The sequence below is a fragment of the Lasioglossum baleicum genome, chromosome 7 (genome assembly GCF_051020765.1).
Source record: "Lasioglossum baleicum chromosome 7, iyLasBale1, whole genome shotgun sequence".
NCBI lineage: Eukaryota > Metazoa > Arthropoda > Insecta > Hymenoptera > Halictidae > Lasioglossum > Lasioglossum baleicum.
In genome coordinates this window covers 2380344-2405726 of record NC_134935.1, presented here as the reverse complement: position 1 = coordinate 2405726, position 25383 = coordinate 2380344, and the positions used below count along the sequence as shown (strand labels likewise).

Here is a 25383-nt window from a genome sequence, read left to right as displayed (position 1 = left end):
AGCAGATTTCAATGCATTTTTCTGTCCCCAAAAGACTTTTTGACTTATATTATGACCAGACCCGTGTGTGATGAACCATCCTCTTTAGAATGAGCCCTCACCCAGCCCAAAATCTGCTCAAATAAGGACAAACAACCGATTCGCGCAGACCCACTTTTTCGATCGAAAATCTAGTAAGATTCTAGTAAATCGCAAATATCTAGCAAATAACTAGAATCTTACTAGATTTTCGATCGAAAAAGTGGGTCTGCGCGAATCGGTTGTTTGTCCTTATTTGAGCTAATTGTGGGCTGGGTGAGGGCTCATTCGAAAGAGGAAGGTTCATCACACACGGGTCTGGTCATGATTTTAACGAGATTATGTTTATATCTAATAATATGAGTGTCCAAAGTAGAGTAAAAATCTAAGAAAAAAACCAGCAGATTTCAATGCATTTTTCTGTCCCCAAAAGACTTTTTGACTTATATTATGACCAGAACCGTGTGTGATGAACCATCCTCTTTAGAATGAGCCCTCACCCAGCCCAAAATCTGCTCAAATAAGGACAAACAACCGATTCGCGCAGACCCACTTTTTCGATCGAAAATCTAGTAAGATTCTAGTAAATCGCAAATATCTAGCAAATAACTAGAATCTTACTAGATTTTCGATCGAAAAAGTGGGTCTGCGCGAATCGGTTGTTTGTCCTTATTTGAGCAGATTTTGGGCTGGATAAGGGCTCATTCTAGAGAGGATGGTTCATCACACACGGGTCTGGTCATAATATAAGTCAAAAAGTCTTTTGAAGACAGAAAAATGCATTGAAATCTGCTGGTTTTTTTCCTAGATTTTTACTCTACTTTGGACACTCATATTATTAGATATAAACATAATCTCGTTAAAATCATGACCAGACCCGTGTGTGATGAACCTTCCTCTTTCGAATGAGCCCTCACCCAGCCCACAATTAGCTCAAATAAGGACAAACAACCGATTCGCGCAAACCCACGTTTCGAGCCATTTTTCTAGTAAGATTCTAGTCCCTTTCTAGTTACAAATCGAGGGTATACTACCCCCTTAAGGAAGTTAAAGGAACTGATTTATTCAATTATTGCTGTGGTTTTAACATAAATCCTTGAGTTACTTTACATAGAAACTTAACTTTGTAAAGCTTTTATCGTACTAAAATGAGTAACACTAACAATTTTTATGTACAGCTCACTATGTTGTTTCTGTTTGCCTTTTTCTGATATTAAGATTGAAATCAGTAGTGCGAAAATCTCTAAAATTCTATTTTCAAATTCGGTTTATGCTATAAATTTGTTCATTATTAAAAACAAATTAGCATTAACTTAGTAATACATATCATTGATTTTCTAAACAATTTAGCTACTTGCAACATCAATAACCGTCTATCGTGGGAACATTTTGTTTCGAAATTCTAAGGTTTACCGCTAGATATGTGGGAAGTTTTCTATACAGGGTGTCCCAAGTAGATTTACTGCTGAATGAGTGAGTTTTTAATTCAATCAGTTTTTGCTGCTTCTCTTGTTCTTTGCCAAAACGCTTCTAAGGCGCGGTCTGATTGGTCCGTGTGTTTTCTGTTAATAACTCCTTAACAAAGCCGCGGCGGACATTTTTCCAAGCGAAATTTCGCTTCAGGAGCTTCATTTCGCTTCATATACCAACTAATTTGTTTAATTTTGTTGTAAAAATTTTTTTCTCCTGTGTTTTTACAAACTAACTTCTACGCAACCTGTCCTCACAAATATATGTATAGTAATACCCCATTCTAGGTCCGGCGGAGGAGACCACTCTGTGTCAATTCGCCCACCCCTTCCCCTGTATATCGGTGTGAACCACTACATACTAATCCAATTACTACACTTCTTTATTTTTCATTATTTTTTTCACAGAACTTTTACCAACGTATTTGTGAGATTTTTCTAATTAAAATGAGTCTAAATACAGCATAGTTCGGACCATATTTAAAGTGTGAGAATAACTATTGAAACTCTGTCGAGTTTGGTCATTTTAACCAGAGAAATCTTACAATTAGAGAAATTGTGAAGAAATTATGAATGAAACTCACAACGTCTTGTTCAGTGATCGGTTCTTCAAACAGCTCAAATAATGCAAGGCCTAGATGCGAGTTCGGGTCTTTAAATTTAAATTTAAACAGCTCGATATGAAAGGCCTGGAAGCGAATTTTGACCGTTGAACTTTTGATCTACGCCGGCTGCTGCGACTCTGCTCGTCTCTTTCTTTCCACATGCTGTCCTTCTTTGCGTTCGAAACTGTCATCGCTTATTAAACAAGTAAGTATTTAAATATAATCGCAATTCTATCGTGTTTGGTCTCGTTTTAATCAGAAAAAATTCGCCAATACGATGGTAAAGGTTTCATAACAGAAATAACTAAAATTAAGAAAGTTTCATCATTGCATTAGTACTACCTCACCGATATCCAAGCTCAGATCGTGTTTCTTTGTACCGCGATTGACCGCCCAAGGGGGGAATCCCCTAGTAGCGGTGATAAAAAAGTAACATCTGTTGGAATGTATGATACATTTATGTATTGTGCGTGGTACACATGGTGTAAAGCATGCGAGAGAGGATGTGTTGGCGAACACATGTACGGTGAGACGCTGCGCAGGAGACGTTGCGCAGTAGCGACGAACCAGTGTTACCAGACAGGGGTAATCGAATAGGAATCGGGGGGGAATATAAGTACCCCCTCTCTGATGACCAGAGTAATATGTGACACGTTGCGCGACGAGAATAGAGTGAGACCGAATGAGGTGAATGGGAGACACGTTGCGCGTGCGTGATAGGGACTGAACGGTGGAATAGGATAGTGGAAGGGGATAAAGGTGGAGAGCCTGGAGGGGCAAATGAGGTTGGTTAAGGGGCTAGTCTACCCTCGATTTGTAACTAGAAAATTACTAGAATCTTACTAGATTTTGGGTCGAAAATATGGGTTTCGTACTAAACGTTGTTTGACCTTATTAGAACAAATTGTGGGCTGTGTGAGGGCTCATTCGAAAGAGGAAGAATAGACGCAGCGCGCTTTTCTCACGAGGTTAACGAGATTATGTTAATAACTAATAATATGATGGCCCAAAGTCGAGAAAAAATCTAGGAAAAAATCCCGCAGATTTCAATGCATTTTCTGTCTCTAATAGACTTTTTTGACTTATGAGATGAGAAAAGCGCGCTGCGTTGAACCTTCCTCTTTCGAATGAGCCCTCACACAGCTCAAAATATGCTCGTATAAGGTCAAACAACGTTTAGTTCCGAACCCATTCTTTCTAGTAAGATTCTAGTTATTTGCTAGATATTTGCTATTTACTAGAATCTTACTAGATTTTGGGTCGAAAAAATGGGTTCGGAACTAAACGTTGTTTGACCTTATACGAGCATATTTTGAGCTGGGTGAGGGCTCATTCTAAAGAGGAAGGTTCAACGCAGCGCGCTTTTCTCATCTCATAAGTCAAAAAAGTCTTTTAGAGACAGAAAATGCATTGAAATCTGCGGATTTTTTTCCTAGATTTTTTCTCTACTTTGGGCCCTCATATTATTAATTATTAACATAATCTCGTTAACCTCGTGAGAAAAGCGCGCTGCGTCTAACCTTCCTCTTTCGAATGAGCCCTCACACAGCCCACAATTTGTTCTAATAAGGTCAAACAACGTTTAGTACGAAACCCATATTTTAGACCCAAAATCTAGTAAGATTCTAGTTCCTTTCTAGTTACAAATCGAGGGTAGACTACCCCCTTAAGGGGCTACTTACGAGAATATGTTTACTAGAATTATATTACTAGAATCTTACTAGATTTTGGGTCGAAAATATGGGTTTGCGGCCAGACGTTGATTGACCTTATTAGAACAAATTGTGGGCTGTGTGAGGGCTCATTCGAAAGAGGAAGGTTAGACGCAGCGCGCTTTTCTCACGAGGTTAACGAGATTATGTTTATATCTAACAATATGATGGCCCAAAGTCGAGAAAAAATCTAGGAAAAAATCCCGCAGATTTCAATGCATTTTCTGTCTCTAATAGACTTTTTTGGCTTATGAGATGAGAAAGGCGCGCTGCGTTGAACCTTCCTCTTTCGAATGAGCCCTCACACAGCCCACAATTTGTTCTAATAGGGTCAATCAACGTCTGGGCGCAGATCCATGTTTCGACCCATTTTTCTAGTAAGATTCTAGTAAATAGCAAATATCTAGCAAATAACTAGAATCCTACTAGAAAAATGGGTCGAAACATGGATCTGCGCCCAGACGTTGATTGACCCTATTAGAACAAATTGTGGGCTGTGTGAGGGCTCATTCGAAAGAGGAAGGTTCAACGCAGCGCGCCTTTCTCATCTCATAAGCCAAAAAAGTCTATTAGAGACAGAAAATGCATTGAAATCTGCGGGATTTTTTCCTAGATTTTTTCTCGACTTTGGGCCATCATATTATTAGATATAAACGTAATCTCGTTAACCTCGTGAGAAAAGCGCGCTGCGTCTAACCTTCCTCTTTCGAATGAGCCCTCACACAGTCCACAATTTGTTCTAATAAGGTCAATCAACGTCTGGGCGCAAACCCATATTTTCGACCCAAAATCTAGTAAGATTCTAGTTCCTTTCTAGTTACAAATCGAGGGTATACTACCCCCTTAAGGGGCTAGTCTACCCTCGATTTGTAACTAGAAAATTACTAGAATCTTACTAGATTTTGGGTCGAAAATATGGGTTTCGTACTAAACGTTGTTTGACCTTATTAGAACAAATTGTGGGCTGTGTGAGGGCTCATTCGAAAGAGGAAGAATAGACGCAGCGCGCTTTTCTCACGAGGTTAACGAGATTATGTTAATAACTAATAATATGATGGCCCAAAGTCGAGAAAAAATCTAGGAAAAAATCCCGCAGATTTCAATGCATTTTCTGTCTCTAATAGACTGTTTTGACTTATGAGATGAGAAAAGCGCGCTGCGTTGAACCTTCCTCTTTCGTATGAGCCCTCACACAGCTCAAAATATGCTCGTATAAGGTCAAACAACGTTTAGTTCCGAACCCATTTTTTCGACCCAAAATCTAGTAAGATTCTAGTAAATAGCAAATATCTAGCAAATAACTAGAATCTTACTAGAAAGAATGGGTTCGGAACTAAACGTTGTTTGACCTTATACGAGCATATTTTGAGCTGTGTGAGGGCTCATTCGAAAGAGGAAGGTTCAACGCAGCGCGCTTTTCTCATCTCATAAGTCAAAACAGTCTATTAGAGACAGAAAATGCATTGAAATCTGCGGGATTTTTTCCTAGATTTTTTCTCGACTTTGGGCCATCATATTATTAGTTATTAACATAATCTCGTTAACCTCGTGAGAAAAGCGCGCTGCGTCTATTCTTCCTCTTTCGAATGAGCCCTCACACAGCCCACAATTTGTTCTAATAAGGTCAAACAACGTTTAGTACGAAACCCATATTTTCGACCCAAAATCTAGTAAGATTCTAGTAATTTTCTAGTTACAAATCGAGGGTAGACTAGCCCCTTAAGTTGGTTTCACCCTCATTCTGGCATCACTGCGACGAACGGTAGTCAGTTCAAATGTAAGAGAGAGTTAACACGTGCAGAGAGAGTTTTCCTATATCAATTATTGTTATTACTATAATAAATATTGTAAATAGATCAAACACGACTTCAGTAAGTATCCACAATCCTTTCAACATCATCCGCATAGACGAAAATCACATCATCCGAAGGAATACTGGAATGACTTTGAATGTAAGCCTATTCCACTGTGTCGCACGATAATTTTGGACAACAGCTGTAGAAAATCAAGTAGGAAAATAAATTCGGATAAACTTGGAAAGTAGTTTTTATTTGTTTGTCCAAATTTTGGTTACATCCGGCATAACATGATTTTCGCGCACGTTTAGACGTGTTCGGCAAATTGATAAGATCTACAGGAAGTTTAGACGTAGCTGTTAGAAAATGTGTTGAAGCTGCGCGAATGAAGATGCTCATTCTCTAAGTTACAATGTAAGCATCGGCGATACGAACAGATACGTCCAAACTTCCTTTAAATCTTACCAATTTTTCAAGCACGTCTAAACGTGCGCGAAGATCAAGTTATCCCGGACGTTAATAAAATTTGGACAATACGATTAAAAACTATTTTTATAATTTATCTTCCGAATTTATTTTCCAAATCTATTTTCTACAGGTATTGTCCGAAATTGTAGTGGAATAGGCCTACAGGGGATACCACTGACAAGAAAGACCGCATTAGCAATAGTACCTCATGGTAGATGTGGAAATCAATTGTTGTGAGTGTCGCTCACGAATAGTGTTTATAGTACGCGCCTGATGAGCTCCGAGCACTAGGGCTACCACGAGGAGCGCGACGCGCGGCCGCACAGTGCGTCGGCCAAGAGGGCAAAAATAAAAAAATTGAAGGATATTTTCCAGAGTGAAGATACTGTGTTTAATCAACTGAATATGAAACTTGTACAGTACTACATTGCAGAAAAGAAAAAGAAACAGTCTTTCTTGTACACTTGATTCGAACGAACGAACGACGCATAAAAAGTTCGGAAGGAACGTTACAACAACCTTATTCTAATTGCTCACAGATGTCGTGAACGTCTTACAAAACCCCCACTTTCGCGACATTTGTGATAAGTTTTATAGACCTATTCTTATTACTAGATTACAGCTTTCAATCCAACAGTTTTTATACACTCAGCATGTTTAATAGGTTTCAATCCTTTTGTAAGTGCATCTGCCGGATTCTCGTTTGTCGAAACATATTCCATTTTCATAAGACCTTCTTGCAGCCTCTCTCTTACTATGTGATAACATATGTCAATGTGTTTCGTTCTCGTTTTGTCCACTTTACTTGTAGAAAAATCTATGGCTGCCTTGTTATCACAGAACATGACAAAATCTGTAAAATAATGCAATAAATTCAGCTCTTTAAGTAACATGTTAACCCAGATAATTTCTCTCACGCCATATGAAAGGGACACATATTCTGCCTCCATTGTAGAGGTTGATATACATCTTTGTTTCTGCGATCTCCAGTGGACTAGATTACCTGCAATGCGCATTATTAATCCTGAAAAAGAATGCCTATCATCCACATCGCTTCCCCAATCCGCATCACAGAATGTATCTATATTCCTACTCTTGTTACATGTATATTCAATACCATAATCTCGCGTTTTTACCAAATATCTAAATATATGCTTTACTTGAAGCCAATGTTCCTTACCAGGATTTACATTATACTGTGATAATTTTACTACTGAAAATAATATGTCAGGTCTAGTGCACAATGCTAAATGCATTAAAGATCCTATGGCTTCTCTGTAAGGTATTCTAGACATTTCCTTTACTTGTTTTTCAGTTTTAGGACAATCGTCTCTAGATAATTTTACTCCCGGTTCTAATGGTGTCGCAGCTCCACGACAATCTTCCATACCATAACGCTTCAAAATTGAGTCTACATATGCCTTTTGTGATAATTTCATCTTACCTTGTTTATCCTGATCTACTTTTACTCCCAATATAAAGCTGATCTCTCCCAGATCTTTGATTTCATACTTTCGTGAAATCTTTTTGACCAAACTATCAATGTATTTAGTTTCACGTGAAAAAATCATTATGTCATCGACATAAATGACCAAAATTACATCTTCCTCTAATTTGTAAATACAATTTGATGTCCTCAGTCTCAGAAGCCCACAGCTCGCGAGGAAGTTGTCCAGTTCTTCATTCCAGTTTCGACTAGCTTGTTTTAGTCCATAAATCGGTCGCATTAATTTAGCTACCTTGCCATCTCCTCTTCCGTACAATGGCGGCAACCTCATATAGATTTCTTCTTCCAACTGTCCATAAAGAAATGCGTTCTTTACGTCAATATGTCTTGTCTTCCATTGCAACGTTGTTGACAGGGCCAACAACAATCTTATTGTTGAGAAGTTAGCAACTGGCGAGTACGTCTCAACGTAATCTTCTCCTTTTTCCTGACCGAATCCTTGTGCGACTAATCTAGCTTTAAACCTAGTTGGTTTTCCATTTGAGTCTGTTTTCAGTTTGAAAACCCATTTGCACCCAATGGACCTTTTACTCTCTGGCAGATCTGTGATAATCCAGGTTTTTCTGGATTCTAGACTATTCATTTCTTCTGTTATTGCTTGTTTCCAGAATTCCGCTTGGGGTGAGGATAATGCCTCATCCACACTTTCTGGCTCTATTATCTCTAGTAAATTTGCTTCAACTTCCGTTGACTCTTCATCTGTTGCTCCAATGCTTTCTAATTCATCTTCGTTTGATTTTAGTCTCCCCTTTTTGTCATAGGGACTATCCACCTTGTTTGGTAGTTTACATTTTCGTGGCAAGTAATCTCTAACTTCTTTTACCCCCACTTTTCCCTTGGTTCCGTCTGGTTCTTTCAAATCCTTATCTTGTGGTTGAGACTTTATTTTAATCTTTTCTTCATGTGAATTCGTAATCAACTCACCGCTAAAATCATCAGGCCATACTTCTTCATACGTCCGTTGCGATTCGTTCGTCTTGTTGAACCAATCATATCCATTTACTGTTTCACAGAATCTCACATGCTTGGTTGTAATGACATCTTTCTTCTCTGGACACCACAGTCTGTATCCACGTGTATTTGTTGCGTAACCAACCAATATGCATGGTAGTGCTCTACCATCTAGTTTCCTTGTGCCTTGCTTTGGTAATTTCGCATAAGCCAGGCAACCATATATTTTCAAATGTCCTATGCTGGGGGCATGATTTATCCACATTCCCAGCGGCGTTTCGTTCTCAATCTTTGGATTGCTTACTCTATTCCTGACATAAGCTGCTGTAGTCACAGCTTCGGCCCAATACCTCTTTGGCAGTCTTGAAGAGTGTAGCATGGATCTGGTTAGATCCAATAATGTACGGTTCGCTCTTTCCGCTACACCGTTCATTTGAGGCGTCTCCACGTTGCTTCTTTCATGTTTGATTCCCATCTTCTTGAAGTATTCTGTTGTTTCTCTGTTACAATATTCAAGCCCATTGTCAGTTCTAAATCTTCGCACCTTTTTACCCGTTTGTCTCTCCAATCTAGCTATGTATTCTTGTATACACTGTTTCACTTCATCCTTTGACTTTATACATTCCACATGTATTCTACAAGAGTAATCATCTATGAAAGTGATGAAGTACTTACTTCCGCCTATAGATGCCTCTGGCATAGGTCCACATAGGTCAGAATGAATCAAATCGCCAATGTCTCTTGATTGTCTAATAGTTATTGGCTTACAGGCTGTTTTGGTTATTTTTCCTGTACAACATGCATCACATGCTTCATTTTGTACGGTGGCATCTTCAAATCCAGTCACCTTTTGCAATTGGAATGTCTTCTTGATAGTCTCGTTATTGATGTGGCAGAATCTCTCATGCCAAAGTTTCTTGTGTTCAATGTTCACTGCGTGTGATTCCAGAGTGCTGTCACGTTCACTATCCATCCCTGTTTCCACTATGTATAAATCATCTTTCCTGTTTGCTATACATAGTACTTTCTTTGTATCTTGATTTCTTATTTTTATTACACCGTCTCTTACTAACATCTCGTGTCCTCTCTTTTCAATTTGTGAAACAGACATCAGATTCTTTCTTACATCTGGTACGTAGTATACATTTTCTAGCGTTATTTTTCTTATAAATCTTCCGACTTTCATATTTAATATTATAGTTCCTACGCCTTTAGCTTGTAGCAAAGCTCCAGTTTGCTTCTGCGGATTGGCAGCAGTGTTAACCATCTCTATATTTAATTTCTTGAATGATACGAACCAATCCCTTCGATTACTAACGTGGTGTGTGCAGCCACTATCCAAAAGCCATGTGGAGTCCATGTCTACAGTATTCAGTGATAGTAAAAATGCTCCATCCGCCTTGGACTTGGTGTGGCACGCCTTGCGCTCTTTATAGGGTTTCGCAAAACAATTATTGGCAAAGTGACCTGCCTTATTACATTTATAACAAATAATTCGCTTGCCTTTGTCTCTGGTAAGATCGTTGATTGGCTTCTTGTCGAACTTCTTTGATACGTATAACGCTTCTTTGTGTGCATCGACGGGTTCTTCTTGTCTGGAACGACGTCTCTCATACTCCGCAAGCAACACCCTGCTTATTTCTGCAGAGTTGAATTTGTCGTCAGGTAGGCTTGCTAGAGACATATTTAGACTCTCATAGCTTTCTGGTAATCCAGCCAATAGTGCATATGCTAGATCCTCATCCTTGGGTTCTGCTCCTGCTTCTCTTAGATTATTAGCTGCAATTCTTGCCCTCGACACATATGACGACATATTTTCATCTGTTTTCATTTTTAAATGATAAAATTCCTTTTTCAGTATCATTATACGTACCCTTGATTTTGGCTCATAAACTTGTTCGAGCTTCAACCATGCATCGTGCGCCGTACACGAGTCTTCAATATAAATTTGTTGATTTGCATCCACGTGCAGACCTATCAACGCTAAGGCTCTGTCGTCGTTCTTTACATGAATTTGCATGCTGTCTGCCGTCTCAGTTGCTGACCGTTCTATCTTACCCAGAGCATAATTCAGCAATCCTTTTCCTTTCAGCAGCCATCTCATCTCAATTTTCCATGTCCGGTAATTGCTCTCGGACAGTTTATTAATGTGAAACTCATGTCTTGTTGCGTCGGCACTCATCTTATACATCCACGTTTCACACGTGGCCGTTTGTAGGTTATGTAGCACCTTTTAAACTATTCTGGATAAATTCTGGCAGTATCTTTGCGTACACTGGGCGTATTCTGGGCCCATAACCAATGAAGGATATTTTCCAGAGTGAAGATACTGTGTTTAATCAACTGAATATGAAACTTGTACAGTACTACATTGCAGAAAAGAAAAAGAAACAGTCTTTCTTGTACACTTGATTCGAACGAACGAACGACGCATAAAAAGTTCGGAAGGAACGTTACAACAACCTTATTCTAATTGCTCACAGATGTCGTGAACGTCTTACAAAAATCAATATTTTTTAAATGTATATCTGTTTACATGATTCTATTTTAAAAAAAATACCATTTATTCATGAACATTCGCCAGAAAAAAAAACTGAACATCGATTGAAAAAAAACATGTTCCTTCCGTCATAATCCGACACGCCAATTTTTCTTGTGTTATAACCTCAAGTACGCGCATCTTTAGAAAACGTTATACAACATATTGAAAAGCCAAAAATTGAATAATTTGCGATGGATCATTTAGTTCAAGGTATCTACTAATTATTTTGGCTCCCTAGCGGTTTTTACAATTATTATTTATCGTATTTTATTGATTCAAAGTGATCCGTTTGTTAAAAGGCGAAATCGAAAATTCTTATAACTTTAACTAAATTTTTCTCAAAAAAGCTAAAACATGTCTTGTGATTTTTGCTAGAAAATATTCGTAGGACTATTCTTTACCGAATTCTATAAAAATTTTCTGCTCCTGCTTGCTCCCCTAATTTTAAAAAATATTTATTTAGGAAGACGTCCAGAAACCACGTACGCAGAGATTTTCGAGAAATGGTTATTATTATCATTATTATTTATTATAAAATCGTACGAAAATAAACACGTTACTAAACAGTCGATTTTGACTTTTGACTTTTGTTTCACTTGTAGTAATACATATAATCAATACCATTGTAGACGGTACGCCAACTTTGGATGCATATATCTTGACAACGATTTATGCAAAAATAATGTTTTTGTAGTGTTTTGAAAATGTTTTAACCTCACCTATTAGAATACATAATCAAAAATGTACATTACCGTATGAAATTTTAAAAGTGACCTTCATAGAGCTTCTCAAGGTTACAACAATACCAAACAAATACAATCATCATATAGTTCTCCTTATACCCTATAACTTTTATTTGAAACATTTATTTATATGACTTATAGTTTTTAAGATATGGAATTTTGTCCAACAAACGGGCATTCCGACGCACTGTGGGCCGGGTCATGGTGGCGTAGCCTGCGAAAATCGGCCGTAGCGAGTCAATAATTCCGAGGGCTGCTTTAAGGGAATGGTAATAAAGCATCTTAAGCTAGCTGGTAAAGAAGAAATAGAATAGAAGGAAGTATAGACTATATGGTGATTTGACGAAAGAATTGTTTTATAAATTATAGAGAAAACTTCACTTACTAGACATGATGGTGATGGTGGCGCTTCGAAATCCATGCTTGGAGACCCTGGTGTAAGTGGTTGTTCTGGACGTGGTACGGAGCAATCTTTTTCGTGCGATTGGTTTGTTGATGCTTCGCGATCCATGCTTGGAGCGCCCCGCCCAATGTGGGTGGTTGTTCTGCTCGGAGCAAACAGGGAAACGTTTTGTAGATTTAGTTAAAAGTTTAGTGGATGCAAAAAAGGATTAAAAATTGTTAAACTTTTAATGTGCCTGCGTAAGACGCGTGAGGAGGCGATCGTTTGTTTTCTAACGCGTTGACTGCTACCGCGCGATCTTCAGTTTTCTGTGAGCGGACACTCGAGCGCACAGTGGTCCGAGAACGCGATTTTCGAATAAAAGTAACAACGCTTCAAACCTTCAAAATTCAAAATTCTAAGAACTCATTATACAGCATTATATAAGAACAGGTTTGAATAAATGTTTTATATGTGTATGTATGTATACAGGGTGGGGCAATAACTATGTCCATCTTGAATATCTTTGTTATTTGTAATAAACAGGAAAAATGTTATCAACAAAATTTGCACGGTACAGAGGGGGGACATGTTGTGACAAAAACATTGTCTGTGTGGGTGGAGGCATAGAGGAGATTTCAAGGTCATCTTGATTTTTTTAAATGGGAAGAATACTTTCTGTATCATGAATCGATAGACTATCGAATTTTGAGTAAAAATGTATTAACCTCCATATGTCCTAAATCTAATAGTTAACGAGATATTATCAAAATCATTTTCTGTATGTATGCACTACTTATCTCGTTAACTATTAAGTTTAGGACATATGAAGGCCAACGCTTTTGTACTCAGAATTTGATACTCTATCGATCTATGGTATACAAAATAGGACATTCCATTTAAAAAAATCAAGGTGATCTTGAAATCTCCTCTATGCCTCCACCCACACAGACAATGTTTATGTCACAACATGTCCCCCTCTGTACCGTGCAAATTTTGTTCATAACATTTGTGACGTTGCAACTTTTGCGACGTCCCTTCTCCGTTAATTCCGCGAATATTTGAGAGCGATAAAGGACCGGACCGCCCTCTAACGGGACACGTTACCGAGACAGGATTCGAGAGCGCCCCTCTGAGAGATCCCGATATTATCAAGGACCTCCTAATGACATCTGTCGCGCGTGCCGAGAACGGCAAGTTTCAGGGCCGTATATGGAACGCGCAGAAGGAACCACCGACCTTCCGAATTGTCACGGGGAACTAACAGACGCCCCGCAGCCAGGAAGCGCCCGACGGAAAAGCAAATGGCCGATTTCGAGAAATTAGAGCTTGGTGCGAGGACACTTGGCAAACAAACCGGAGGCGCCGCCAGGACAGTAGCTCTCTTAAACATCTTGTCCAAGGTGACGGACTGGAAGATCTGACGCCGTCTCGCCCCGTCAAGGGAGAGCTACCCCGGGGTCGGTGCCCTCGTAGCCAAGAAGAGGAAGCCCCTCCGCCGGTCAAGAGAGCGATAGGCTCCTTGACCAATTTCGTGACTGTCCGGGGCCCTAGGACGCGAAGAGGGTACGCTCCTGTGCCATAGACTTTGCACCGTGGAAACACGCCATGGGCAATTCGGAAAAGCGGTCGAGTGGGGGGAACCGATCCGCTAGATTGCCGAAAATCGATGGATCACTGTCGCGCTGGCTATCGTAGACCGCACACGTGTCCGCCATTGAAAACGCGTTGCGAATCCAGAAGTCGTAATTGCGCCGCGAGAGATTGCGTGTCCTGTTGAGGGTTTCCGTGCGCTTAGGACTCCGTCCAACCGAGCTCAGCCGTAGTAGTAGTAGTAGCAGTAAGTGCGTTTGCCGGGGAAGGGCGGGTCGGCCGCCCCTCGCTTCCTTAAGGCACACCGGATCTTTCATCACCAGTATCACAATTGGCGCTGCCGGCACTCGGCCCTTTTGCGGGTTGCAGGTATCCACGTTTTTTCAGCCGTCCCCTCTGTTTTATTCGGCCCGGGCCATTTTCAGAGTCGTCGACTTACTAGACGGGTCGGTCATCATTGATGAGCGGGCCATGCTACCTAATTTTTTGTCAGTTTTTGAGCTGTTTTAAGGCTCGGTGTGAACGTCGGGCCCCCTCACCTTCAGACCTGCAGGGTGTCTCGCCTGCCCTTTCAGACTCCCCCCACTTCACCATAATTTTCATGTCGAATGTGTCAAGTTTTTGAAGCCCGTCCCTACTCTGTTTCCGGATAGTCCAGAAACCTGCCCACACCCTCCCCTAGGGCTAATCCCTCCGTCTGTGCTGTGAGTCTATTGGGAGGTCAAGATGCAAGGGACCGCGTATTGTTTGACCATTGGGAGGAAGTTACTGCTACTTGGGATCCGATCCGACTTTATCGAAATCACGGCTGGGCCGAGATATCAATTCCATACGGTCTTCTCTTGCCGAGTCTACTTCGCGCTGGGGTTGACAAGGAAGGGTTCACCAACTTCACCGAAATCTGTCTCCTGAGAGATTTGATATCGGGTTCATCGAGATCTTCCTTCTTGGGTGGGCTTGACACATCCTAGAAAGTATGGCTGATTGTTTGGATGTGATCATCATCCTCGGTTCTGGTCGGTGTTCAGCAATTAGCTTCGTCCACCCAGCCTTTCCCTTAAAGGTTTCTTAATTCCGTTTGCGTTTCTTGATTCCATTTTTTTAGTAGGGTCCATGCCCGGTTTCCACAGTGCTACCATTTGTTCGCTGACCACCCCCTTCTCCTTACTCTATCCCCCAAACAGGGGAGATAGAGCAGCGGCGGGTACCCTTATGAGGCGGGATGGCCAACTTGGGCTTCCAACAGTTCACTGATTCCCTGGATAAAGGGGAAATTGTTGCCATTGGTTGCCCTATGACCCCGACAGTAGGTACCGAGCCCGTAGCAGGAGAAAAAACCACCTTGGAAATTTATGCCACACCCGGGAATCGAACCCTGGTCTTCCTGCTACGAATCAGACACTCTACCACCTGAGCCACTGACCCGCCAGCCCAGCCGTAAGGCCAGCTCTATCGGGAGCCGTTCGATTAAGCCAGAACCAAAAACGCCACGAGAAGCGGTAAGTCGTCAGTGATCCATTCGGTATTTCGTTGCGCGACGGCTCGACCTTCGTCGCGAGAGGACGAACGCTTCCCGTTCCGTCCTCGATAATTAGCTCGCATTCGTTTCGGGAATGCTTTGAGGTTTCGAGATTATTTTGAGAGAGTTTTCGTCTTCAAATTACATGCGAAAGAGTGTCCTAAGAGGAGTCGCGTTTCGTGAGAGTAATTTATTCGGTATCTTCGCGTTTCTCGAATCCTGTGTCTCTCGCCGAACATCGTATGGTTTTCGTCGGCGTTCGATCGCGTAATCGTTAGCGTACGCGTCGGGTCGAATCACGGGCGGAAGTCATCGCGGCAGTCTCGCAGTTCGCCGATCATCTGCGCCTCGCGTTTCCGAAGTTCATTGCGAACGAAGCAACGGTAATTGTCAGCGGTATCGTGCGAGCAAAATCGGTAAGACAACAGCGCGGCGAACGACCACCTTCTCGCGATCTTGTATGAAGAGCGCAGGCTCTCGGGTCGCGGCTACGTGGCCGCTGATTTTGTACTTTATCAACTGTTACAATAAATACCATATCATTCCGTGTGAGATCCGTCCTGCCGAGAGAGCTGTCCTAGTCATCCCGTGTTCGAACCATCTGGCCTAGTCGCGACGTCACTTTCGATCCGCGTATCTCGAAGATTCGACTCTCGACCTCGGCTTCTCCGAGCTCGAGCATTGTTCCGCGTTTCGTGTGGCATCCTTGCGGTGCCTGGCGCCCGAACCTTTAGTTTTTCGTGAGGAAATCGTCGAATCCTCGAGTCTCGTTTGTCTCGGGCGGACCGCGCGTACTCGGCTTGCACGCGGCCTGGTCTCAGCGCCTGCAAGGCCCGAAGTTGACCGGCTTCCGCGAGTCAAACCGCTCGTCGGAAAAAGGTTAGCGTCACACATTTTTCCATATTATTACAAATAACGGAGATATTCAAGGTGGACATAGATATTGCCCCACCCTATACAATATACATGTATACAGGGTGAGTCCGAAGAAACAGAACACCTAATTATCTCCGTTGCTTTCCGTTGTACAAAAAAACTTCTTAGGACAAAGTTACACTGTTTGAAGGGCCACATGTAACGGTGTGAGGGAAAAAATTGTCAAATCATTTTTTAATGAGATTTCTTCGTTAACGTAATGTTGTAGCTGACAAAATAACGAATTCATCCATGTAACACAACATGACCTACAAATGACCTTCAACCCAGAAAAATGGAGTAAATAAAATTCAACGTGTAAGATTCATTTGCTTTATTTCTGTTACGCAAAATGTTCAAAAATATTCCCTTGAGCTGCTATACATTCATTTAGCCGTGAAGTTACAGTACTGACGATTCTTTCTTTCCATGTCGTCTACAGTGGTTGGTGGTTCATGGTAAACATCGTTTTTCAGTTTTCCCCATAGATAGAAATCAAGGGGTGTAAGATCTGGTGAGCGAGCTGGCCATAATACGGGTCCGTTACGTCCATCCAACGATTTGGAAACTTGTTATTCAAGAATTGTTACGACACGGGAAGAATGGGCTGGACATCCGTCATGTTGATATCACATATCTCCACGAATGTCCAAGGGTGTATTTTCCAGGAGAATTAGTAACGATTCTCGTAAAAATGCAATGTATTTTTCTGCGTTTAATGTTCCGGTGATAAAGCGAGGACCAATTATTTGGTTGTTTAAAATTCCGCAGCAAACATTGACGGACCATGGTCTTTGTTTGTCGACTGTCCGTAACCACCACGGATTTTCAGATGACCAATAATAATGCATTAACGAAGCTTCATCGGTAAATAATACTTTATTAAAAAATGCTCTATCGTTTATCAATTGTCTCAATCCCTACTGGCAAAAGTTTACGTGATTTACAAAGTCTCTACCATGAAGTTCTTGGTGAATTGATAGGTGAAAGGGGTGAAATTTTTGTTCATGGAGTATTTGCACTACACATTTTTGACTAATGCCACTTTCTCGTGCGATTTGCCTCGTACTACATAGCATGAGGGTTTGTATCCACTGCGGCCAGGACGTTAATTGTGTTTGCTTCATTCCTTACAGTCCTCACCTTCGTAAATTTTTTATTTTCAACACTACCAGTTTCACGGAATTTATTTATCAAATTGGAGTATACGGAAACTGATGGACAATTACGATTAAGAAATCGGTCCTTGTACAAATGCACTGCTTCTCTTAAACACTGTCGACTTTCTCCATAAATAAGAATCATGTCAATCTTATCTTCCTTCGAGTAACTCATCGATAAACTGATAGATTAGAAATCTTAGAAACAGTGGAAACCTGATAACAAGAAGGTCTTCCGAGTAATTAATAGTTGATAAACACGAATCTGTACGAACGCATAAATGAAGGTATATTATAAATGTCTTCCTGCCAACACCGAATCTGTTATTATGTTGTGTATTGCGATACATTTAAATGTATAGCAGCTCAAGGGAATATTTTTGAACATTTTGCGTAACAGAAATAAAGCAAATGAATCTTACACGTTGAATTTTATTTACTCCATTTTTCTGGGTTGAAGGTCATTTGTAGGTCATGTTGTGTTACATGGATGAATTCGTTATTTTGTCAGCTACAACATTACGTTAACGAAGATATATCATTCCATTTAAAAAAACATCGGTGACCTTGAAATCTCATTAAAAAATGACCTTGAAAATTTTTTCCCTTACACCGTTACATGTGGCCCTTCAAACAGTGTAACTTTATCCTAAGAAGTTTTTTGTACAACGAAAAGCAACGGAGATATTTAGGTGTTCCGTTTCTTCGGACTCACCCTGTATATGTAAGCAAAATTGAATGTAGTAGTAGCTGCAGTTTTTTTCGCAAATATCTCAAAAACTAAGGCTGAGCGGCGGTTACATGTATAGGAAAAAGTTGTTCATAATGTTGAGTTTTATAACATATTTAAATTTTATCAAAATCGGTGAGGTGAGACCCTTTATGCAAAATTACCAAAACAAGTTTATAAAATGAAAAATTTTCAAGATCGATGCGGCACGTTTTCCCATTATTCGATAGATTTATGTATGTAGTTAATATCACAATCCTAAGTGTCCCGAAAAAAATTGGAAAATTCTTTTTCGCCAAAAATAAATAAGGTCTACCCTACTCCATGTACACTTTGCGCGTTTATTCAGCGGCCTGATTTCTCCGTATCGCGACGCGAACGCGTACTCATCAAACGCTATTCGAACCACCACGAAATCAATCAAACGTGAAATAGAAACATGGCTAGTACTTACCAACGACAATAACAGGGAGCTATTCGGCAGCGATTTTTCTCTTGCCCGATTGACCTCGATAATTGGCGGCGGCAGTACAATTTCTGACACGGGCTTTATTTTCAAGTAATCTACTCGCAACTTCATCCAACGTGATCCAACCAGATTCTACACAACATTGACTTACTTCGTGTCGTGGTGGCTGAGGTGGCTCTCGACTCTCGACTCGAGTGTGGAAGCGAGGCATCCCCCACCTCCACTAACCTTATCATTTCCCCCACCGTTACGCTATACCCAATGCAGCTCGCTCGCGGCCGCTGTGTATTATAGAGGCGTTTGGACTTCTCTCTCTCTCTCGCGCGCGCGCGCGGAAAGGTGTGATAGATAGAGGTTAGTTCTCTGGTCGCCGCCAGATGGAATACTAGTCACCATCACGGTTTTCATGTACGTGTGAGAATGAGATTGTGTGTAGCAGCGTGTCCATACTAAGTATGTACGCGTTGCGTACTAATTACACTGTCCAACAGCCAAAAAGTATTTCGATTCCCACTATACGATTCTTGTAGAGTTTTTCGCATTGATTCTAAATCTATCCTTAATTTTTCTCCTAGACGTACAGTTTTTGAGAAAATTGAGTTTGAAAAAAGACATATTTTTCAACTTTGAACAAATATTGTGATGTTATTATAAAAGATATTGAATTGTTCTTCACAGCAAAAGATTCTGTAGACTTTCCCGAATACAGTGATATCCAATATTAATACATTTTGATTGTTTAAACATGTGTAAACAATCATTAAAGACGGAGAGACGGAGACACCACTTTTGCACCAATTTTTGCGGATATTTCTGAATTTATCTAAAAAAATATGGGTCTAGCGGAAAATCGAACTACACCACGCGAAAGAGTAGACTTTTATCTTGAGAAACCACCCTTTCAAGTTTGCATGGTCGACGTTTTTTTCGAACCAGAAAGCAAATTTCATACATGTAATATTTTATGGAATACGTAAAATATTGTAACGGTTCTGCTTCCGGCGGGATGTGTTTGCCACGGTTGTCGTGTCCTCTCGTGCTGAATAGCTCGCCGAGCCAGGTTCGTTTACTGGCGAGAGAATCGACGGAAGCTGAAAATGACTAGGTGCGCGGGACGAGAAATAACGACGGCGTGGATATGTATTTTCGGGCCTCACTACTCGTACTTTCGCGGAACCGGGTGTGACTGGTGCGTGAATCTAACGAGGATCCCGAATCGCGACGCGTGATTGTTCATTCGCGTAACTGGTGTGTGAACTTACCGGTGTCATGAGATCGGGGCGTCGCGACGCGTGCCCGGCGATCTGGTGCGTATGTCGACTCAGGGTACAGGCAGGAGTGGACCAGGAAACCCTACCACGAGTCGGGACGATCTCGTGGCGGTTCTACGATAAACGAAGAGGATGCTGTCCCCTTCATTTAAGCGTCTCCGTGGCTGACGGAGTTTTCAAGGTGCTGCCCTGAGAGATCGTGCTCGGCGGCAGGCCGAACGGCAGAAAGGATGCTGTCCTTTCTGTTTGGCGAGTATGCTGTACCCGCCGGTGGGAACTGCCGATGCCGAGAAGGCCGATGCTGTCGGCAACTCGACGTCGAGAGCGTGGGAATCAGGAAGGGTGAATAGCGATATGTACCACTATTCTGGAGAAGATTCCTAGCTGCTGGCCAGGATGGAAAAGAGGCCCGTGCCTCGTTTGCATCGCCTTTTATAGGCCTAGGTTGGTGGTGGGGGAACTGGTGCGGGGGAAAGCGGATGTGTAACGTCGTGCTTCCGTGTCCGGCAAGATGGCCGAACCTTGACGTCCGTTTCCCGCCGAATGTGTCTCGGAGCGCGGGACTGTACCTCGTGACGCCGTGTGTGTGTACGGCGTGTTCGGCGGTTCTCGGCGTCAGTCGGCAGTGTTCGGCGCGTGTCTATTGGTAACAGGCCTGCACCGTACAGGTCTGTTACAATATAAATTCGAGAAATCTTTTTATAATCAACGCATACAAAATGTACCGAGGAGGTAAAAACGCATCACAAGCGTGTCACAAAAAATATTTTTCTATAATAATATATAACAATTATAAATAATTTTTTCAATTTAATTGTTTTAAAATCATGTGCATTTTATATATTACAACCTTTGTTAATGCGTATTATTTCATGTATGTGTAATGTGTTTATAAATGATAAAAATATGAACAAAAATATAACAAATATAAAAGATAAGCCAATTAATCTTATTGTTAGCAAAACGTTTTTAAATTGATGTTAACAGGTAAACTTTTGGTCAATTAGCTTAGTTTAACTAATTATTAAATCTGCAGCTTCTGGATATATTGCAGGCATAAAATCTGAGATTAAAATTATTACATTCAACAAATATTGTCACATACTACTTTATCTGCATAGACGCGTCTCGTCTCGAGTCTCTTAATTGTTAACCATGATTCAATGACAGATATACTTATCCAAAAACAGTGATACTCACTAAGAAAAACTCAGAAGCTCTCAGTCCAGTTATACTATTACCGTTCGTTATGTTTTGTGACGTGGCAGTTTTGCCGACGTCCTCCGATCCGAATATCGGAAGACCGGGTCACCCTCTGGCAACGTAGAAACGCGAGAAGGGCAATGGCGAGCGCTCTCGCTGGGCACGAGCGAGACCCATGGGCAGAGCACTCTTGATTTTGAGTGTCCGTCGCGCCAATTTGCGCGATGCGATTTTGCCCGGCAGGGGACCCGGAACACTTTTAGCCCCGACAAAGATTGAGGAACGCTACTGGCTCCGGCGTACCTCCCGCACCGAGACATCGAGGACCCTGTGCTAACTTGGGGAGGGGGAAAAACAACGATTTTTGTTACCTGTTTTTGGTATTTCCTCTATAACTCAAAAACTATGGGTCCTACGAACTTTTCCTTTTTATTTTTGAAAAGAGCATTAAATTTCCTTCAAATTTCACTGTTTCAACGTATTTTTTGACCCAATAGGTACCGAGAGACGGGTGTTCAAAATTAGGAAATGTTTCTCAAAATGACATTTTGAGCCTTACAATGTAAGGGGTATACATAATATGTAGATTATATGTAGATGTGTTAAAAAACTAAAATTATGAGCCAAAAACTTGCAATTTCCTGCTAAATGTCACAATGTGTGGCTCAAAATGTCATTTTGAGAAATATATCCTAATTTTGAACACCTATCTCTCGGTACCTATTGGGTCAAAAAATACGTTGGACAGTGAAATTTGAAGGAAATTTAATGCTCTTTTCAAAAATGAAAAGAATTAAATAATATGAACAGAAAATGTATAAAATTGAAAATAATTTCGGAATGACAGTACTTGGCCCCGTTTCACACTTGAGCGGACCGTCCGCGCTCCGCGCGCGGAGCAAGTTACCTGCAATGTTATGGGAGCTTTCACAGTACAGCGGACAGCGGACGGTCCGCGCGCGGAGCGTGCGTCCGCACGGCTCCTCCGCGTCCGCGCCACAGAGTTCCATGTAATCAAATGTAATCGAAATCCGCGGTCCGCGTGCGGAGCGCGGACGGTCCGCTCAAGTGTGAAACGGGGCTAATACCTTGAAAAAGGACTCGAACAAGGAAATAATTTTTGTCACATTACATAGAGGAAGGTTCACTGAAAAGATCCCTCCTTGTTACAAAGTGGGCTCTCCTGGGACCTGAAAGATAGCGCATGTCAAAGATACTTTTTAACGATTATTTTCATTTAGCTCAGTATTTTTTAAAAATATGTTATATATCATAATTGTCAATGAAAAGTATGATTTCTTATCAATAAAGTGTGCATTTTGATGTAGGGAAAATCGATATTCCTAAACTGTCTAACTTCATGCGTGTATCACAAGTAGAACTGCTATTGTATTTGATAAATTTTATCATTTTCGTGGTCGGTGGACATTTAGAAATCGATATCAATTGAAAAAATATCAAAATTAGAAAGTTGATTTTTTCAATCGAGCCCACTGTGCGGTACGATTCTTCTGTCACTCGCTTCTTCTGTCAACCCCTGGGGTTGTCTCGTCCCTCGTCGCGTTACAGTGTTTATTAACTTCCCGATTTTATAGGGAAGTTATTGTAATGACCCCAAAAATCGAAAATCGATTTTTTAGCAGATCTTCACGTTTCATGGTCATTGCAGTCATTTTAGACTATTTTCAGCAAAATGTTCGTATGTGTGTGTGTGCATGTGTGTGTGTGTGTGTGTGTGTGCGTATGTCCGTTTGTATGTTATCAAATTTTTCGTTAACGTTTTCAGAAAAAGTAACAACGCGATCAGGATGATGAATGATGCAATCGATGTGCCCCGCTGTAACTTAGAGCTGATTAGATTTTGGTCCATTTTGGTCAAGTAGTTTTTTAGTTTTTTTAGTTTTTTTCGAAAGAAGTTCAGTCAACAATGCAATTTATACGAGAGAACGGAAAGTTTCCACCGAAGAAACAAACGTAATTACACCAAAAATTTTTTTTTTAATTTTTTAAAAATGATGTTTTCGCTTACAATAATCGAAAATTATCCCAATGCAAGAGTGAGTTAATTATCTCTACTCCCGAGAATACATTTTCAAAGAATATCGATGAAAGTACAAAAAAAAATGTATATTACAATCTTTAAAAAAACAATCAGTTCAAAACGAATTATTAACTGAGATTAAATTGAACATTAATATAAACTATATGATAATTATTAATAACATTGATGTTGAAAACGGATTGGTTAATGGAGCACACACACACATGCGGAATATTAAAATTTATTACTTTTCAAGAAAATACTAAAATTCCGTCTATATTGTGGTTAGATTTTCAATTGGCCAGGGTAGGAGTGAAAGTAAGAACTCGTTATCGTGATTATATGAAAAATGCAAATATTGAACAAAATTTAACACCAATAATAAAAATATCGAATTAAGTAAATATGTCGCGTGAGGAAAAATATCAAATCACACGTAGTCAATTTCCAGTGGTTCCTGCTGAAGCGATTACAATTCATAAGAGTCAGGGACAAACATACGAGAAAGTATGTTTGGATTTTAAAAAATCAGAAAGACGAACTTTACAAATGTTGTATGTAGCACTGAGCAGAGTTTCAAAATTGAGCGCGGTTTATATATTTTGGGACAATTTAAATTAACAGTATCGAAGAAAACCAAGATCAATACTGCAAACCCGGATAATGATGAGTTGTATCGTTTGCGAAAAACTAATTAAGACAATTTATTTTGCAACATTAGTATGCTATAACAAGGAACCAAGCGAGCAACGAGCCTACGATGTTGGTTTAATGCGACGCCATATAGCAAACATTTTGATAAGTAGAAAACTATTGAATTTCCCTGAAAACGTATAATCTTCTTAAAATGTACACTTAATAATGATAATAATATACTACAACTAACTAATCGGGAAGTTCTTTGTGTGACTCTTGGAGAGCCACACACCAAATAACATCCGTACCACTAACCCTCTCGCGAGCGAGCTACGACAACCCTACTTGCGAAGCTCGCGAAGCGAGCGAGCAACAACACCCCTGTAGTTTGTATTTAAATCAAACTCTCAAATCATTTTCAAATACCCGACTTCGATTTCTACGATCCAAATCCACAAACAAGGCCAATTAGTCTTAAGAAAATCCTCAATTACCCGAACCGAAGCCGGTGAATGCAGGTAAGTTCGAAAACTGCGTTTTGTACTATATCTGAATCTCTAAAATAAAACTACCTCAAGAAAACCTTAAAAAACCTTTGGACGTAACACAGGAGAAAGTGGGGACATCAAAAACCCCGTGCGTGAGCACTCTCATTTCCTTTCTGCTGCAGGCTTGGATTCGGTTTTTAGGAAGGTGGTTGTTCGTTTGATAAGGTTCTGGTTTGGAAGGAATTGAGTAAAGCAAATGTAAATTCAATAAGGAAGGGATAGACGTTTTACAACATACGATCTATTTATTATTTACAACAACGTACCAATGTTACACAAAACGTACTATACCGTGTTTTTTATTTATATCACGTATCACACAATTTACAAAACGTTGCTCATTCCCTCGCCTTATGTTCAGCTCGTTTAAATGGACAGCATTTAGACCTCGTTCTCAACGTTTCGCGAGATTTTGTAATTTCGCAAATCGAAGAAGAGATGCGACCGGGAAATATAAAGAAACACGAGTCGGCTCGTGCAAAATGAATCCGCCCTTTTTATTCCCTACTTGTAGAGGTCCTTTTCATCGGTTCACGGCTGTTCAGTGTGTCGTTTTTTGAAACTTCACCATTCCTACTACAAACTATAATCGATAGTAATTTTGTTATTGGTATCAACCCCTTCTACTATAACATCGAGTTAGACTCGCGATGAAGATCTTAAAACAGAAGCTACTAAATGTGTATGTTATTAATTCCCTTTAAACCGGAATAAAATTATATTTTCTTGTTGTCAATATATGGCCATTGGAGAATACACACAGGAATATAATAAATACAACTTTTCTTGCCGTTTTGAGAATTGGTGAACGACAATGAAGATCCGATCGCTGAAGAACCGTAAAGAAAATCGTTGTACAAGGGGTTAACCTTTTGATATTTTCCAACTTTCAACCAGTGTCGCCAGACCAAGTGTCCCCACTCTATCTTCCCCTTCTACGACGCTATTTTCGGTCACGTGACGCGTTTCACCTCTGTCGTGCATGTGTCCGGTATTGGAAGAGAGAGAGGGTAACTCTCTCCCCTTAATTCGTGCTCCCTCCCCTAATCTGGCGACACTGCTTTCAACATTGTATTAGATGATTGCATAAGTTCGTGCCCGATTT

The 25383-nt window shown here is 40.5% G+C and overlaps 1 protein-coding gene across 3 annotated transcripts in view; it reads right to left on the bottom strand.

Moving 5' to 3' along the window:
- LOC143210305 (uncharacterized) overlaps positions 1-21718 on the bottom strand; it is a 50322-nt gene extending 28604 nt beyond the window's left edge. The window contains exons 1-2 of one of the 3 annotated variants that reach the window (XM_076427050.1): positions 18565-21718; positions 12197-12356 (exon numbers count right to left, since the gene is read on the bottom strand). In XM_076427050.1, coding sequence (XP_076283165.1) covers positions 12197-12322 — 126 coding nt within the window. In that variant the 5' untranslated portion in view covers positions 12323-12356; positions 18565-21718. Of the gene's footprint in view, positions 1-12196; positions 12357-15840; positions 17273-18564 lie in introns of those variants that run through there. The other 2 variants (XM_076427053.1, XM_076427051.1) reach the window with 2 other exon arrangements.
- Positions 21719-25383: the final 3665 nt, after the last annotated feature.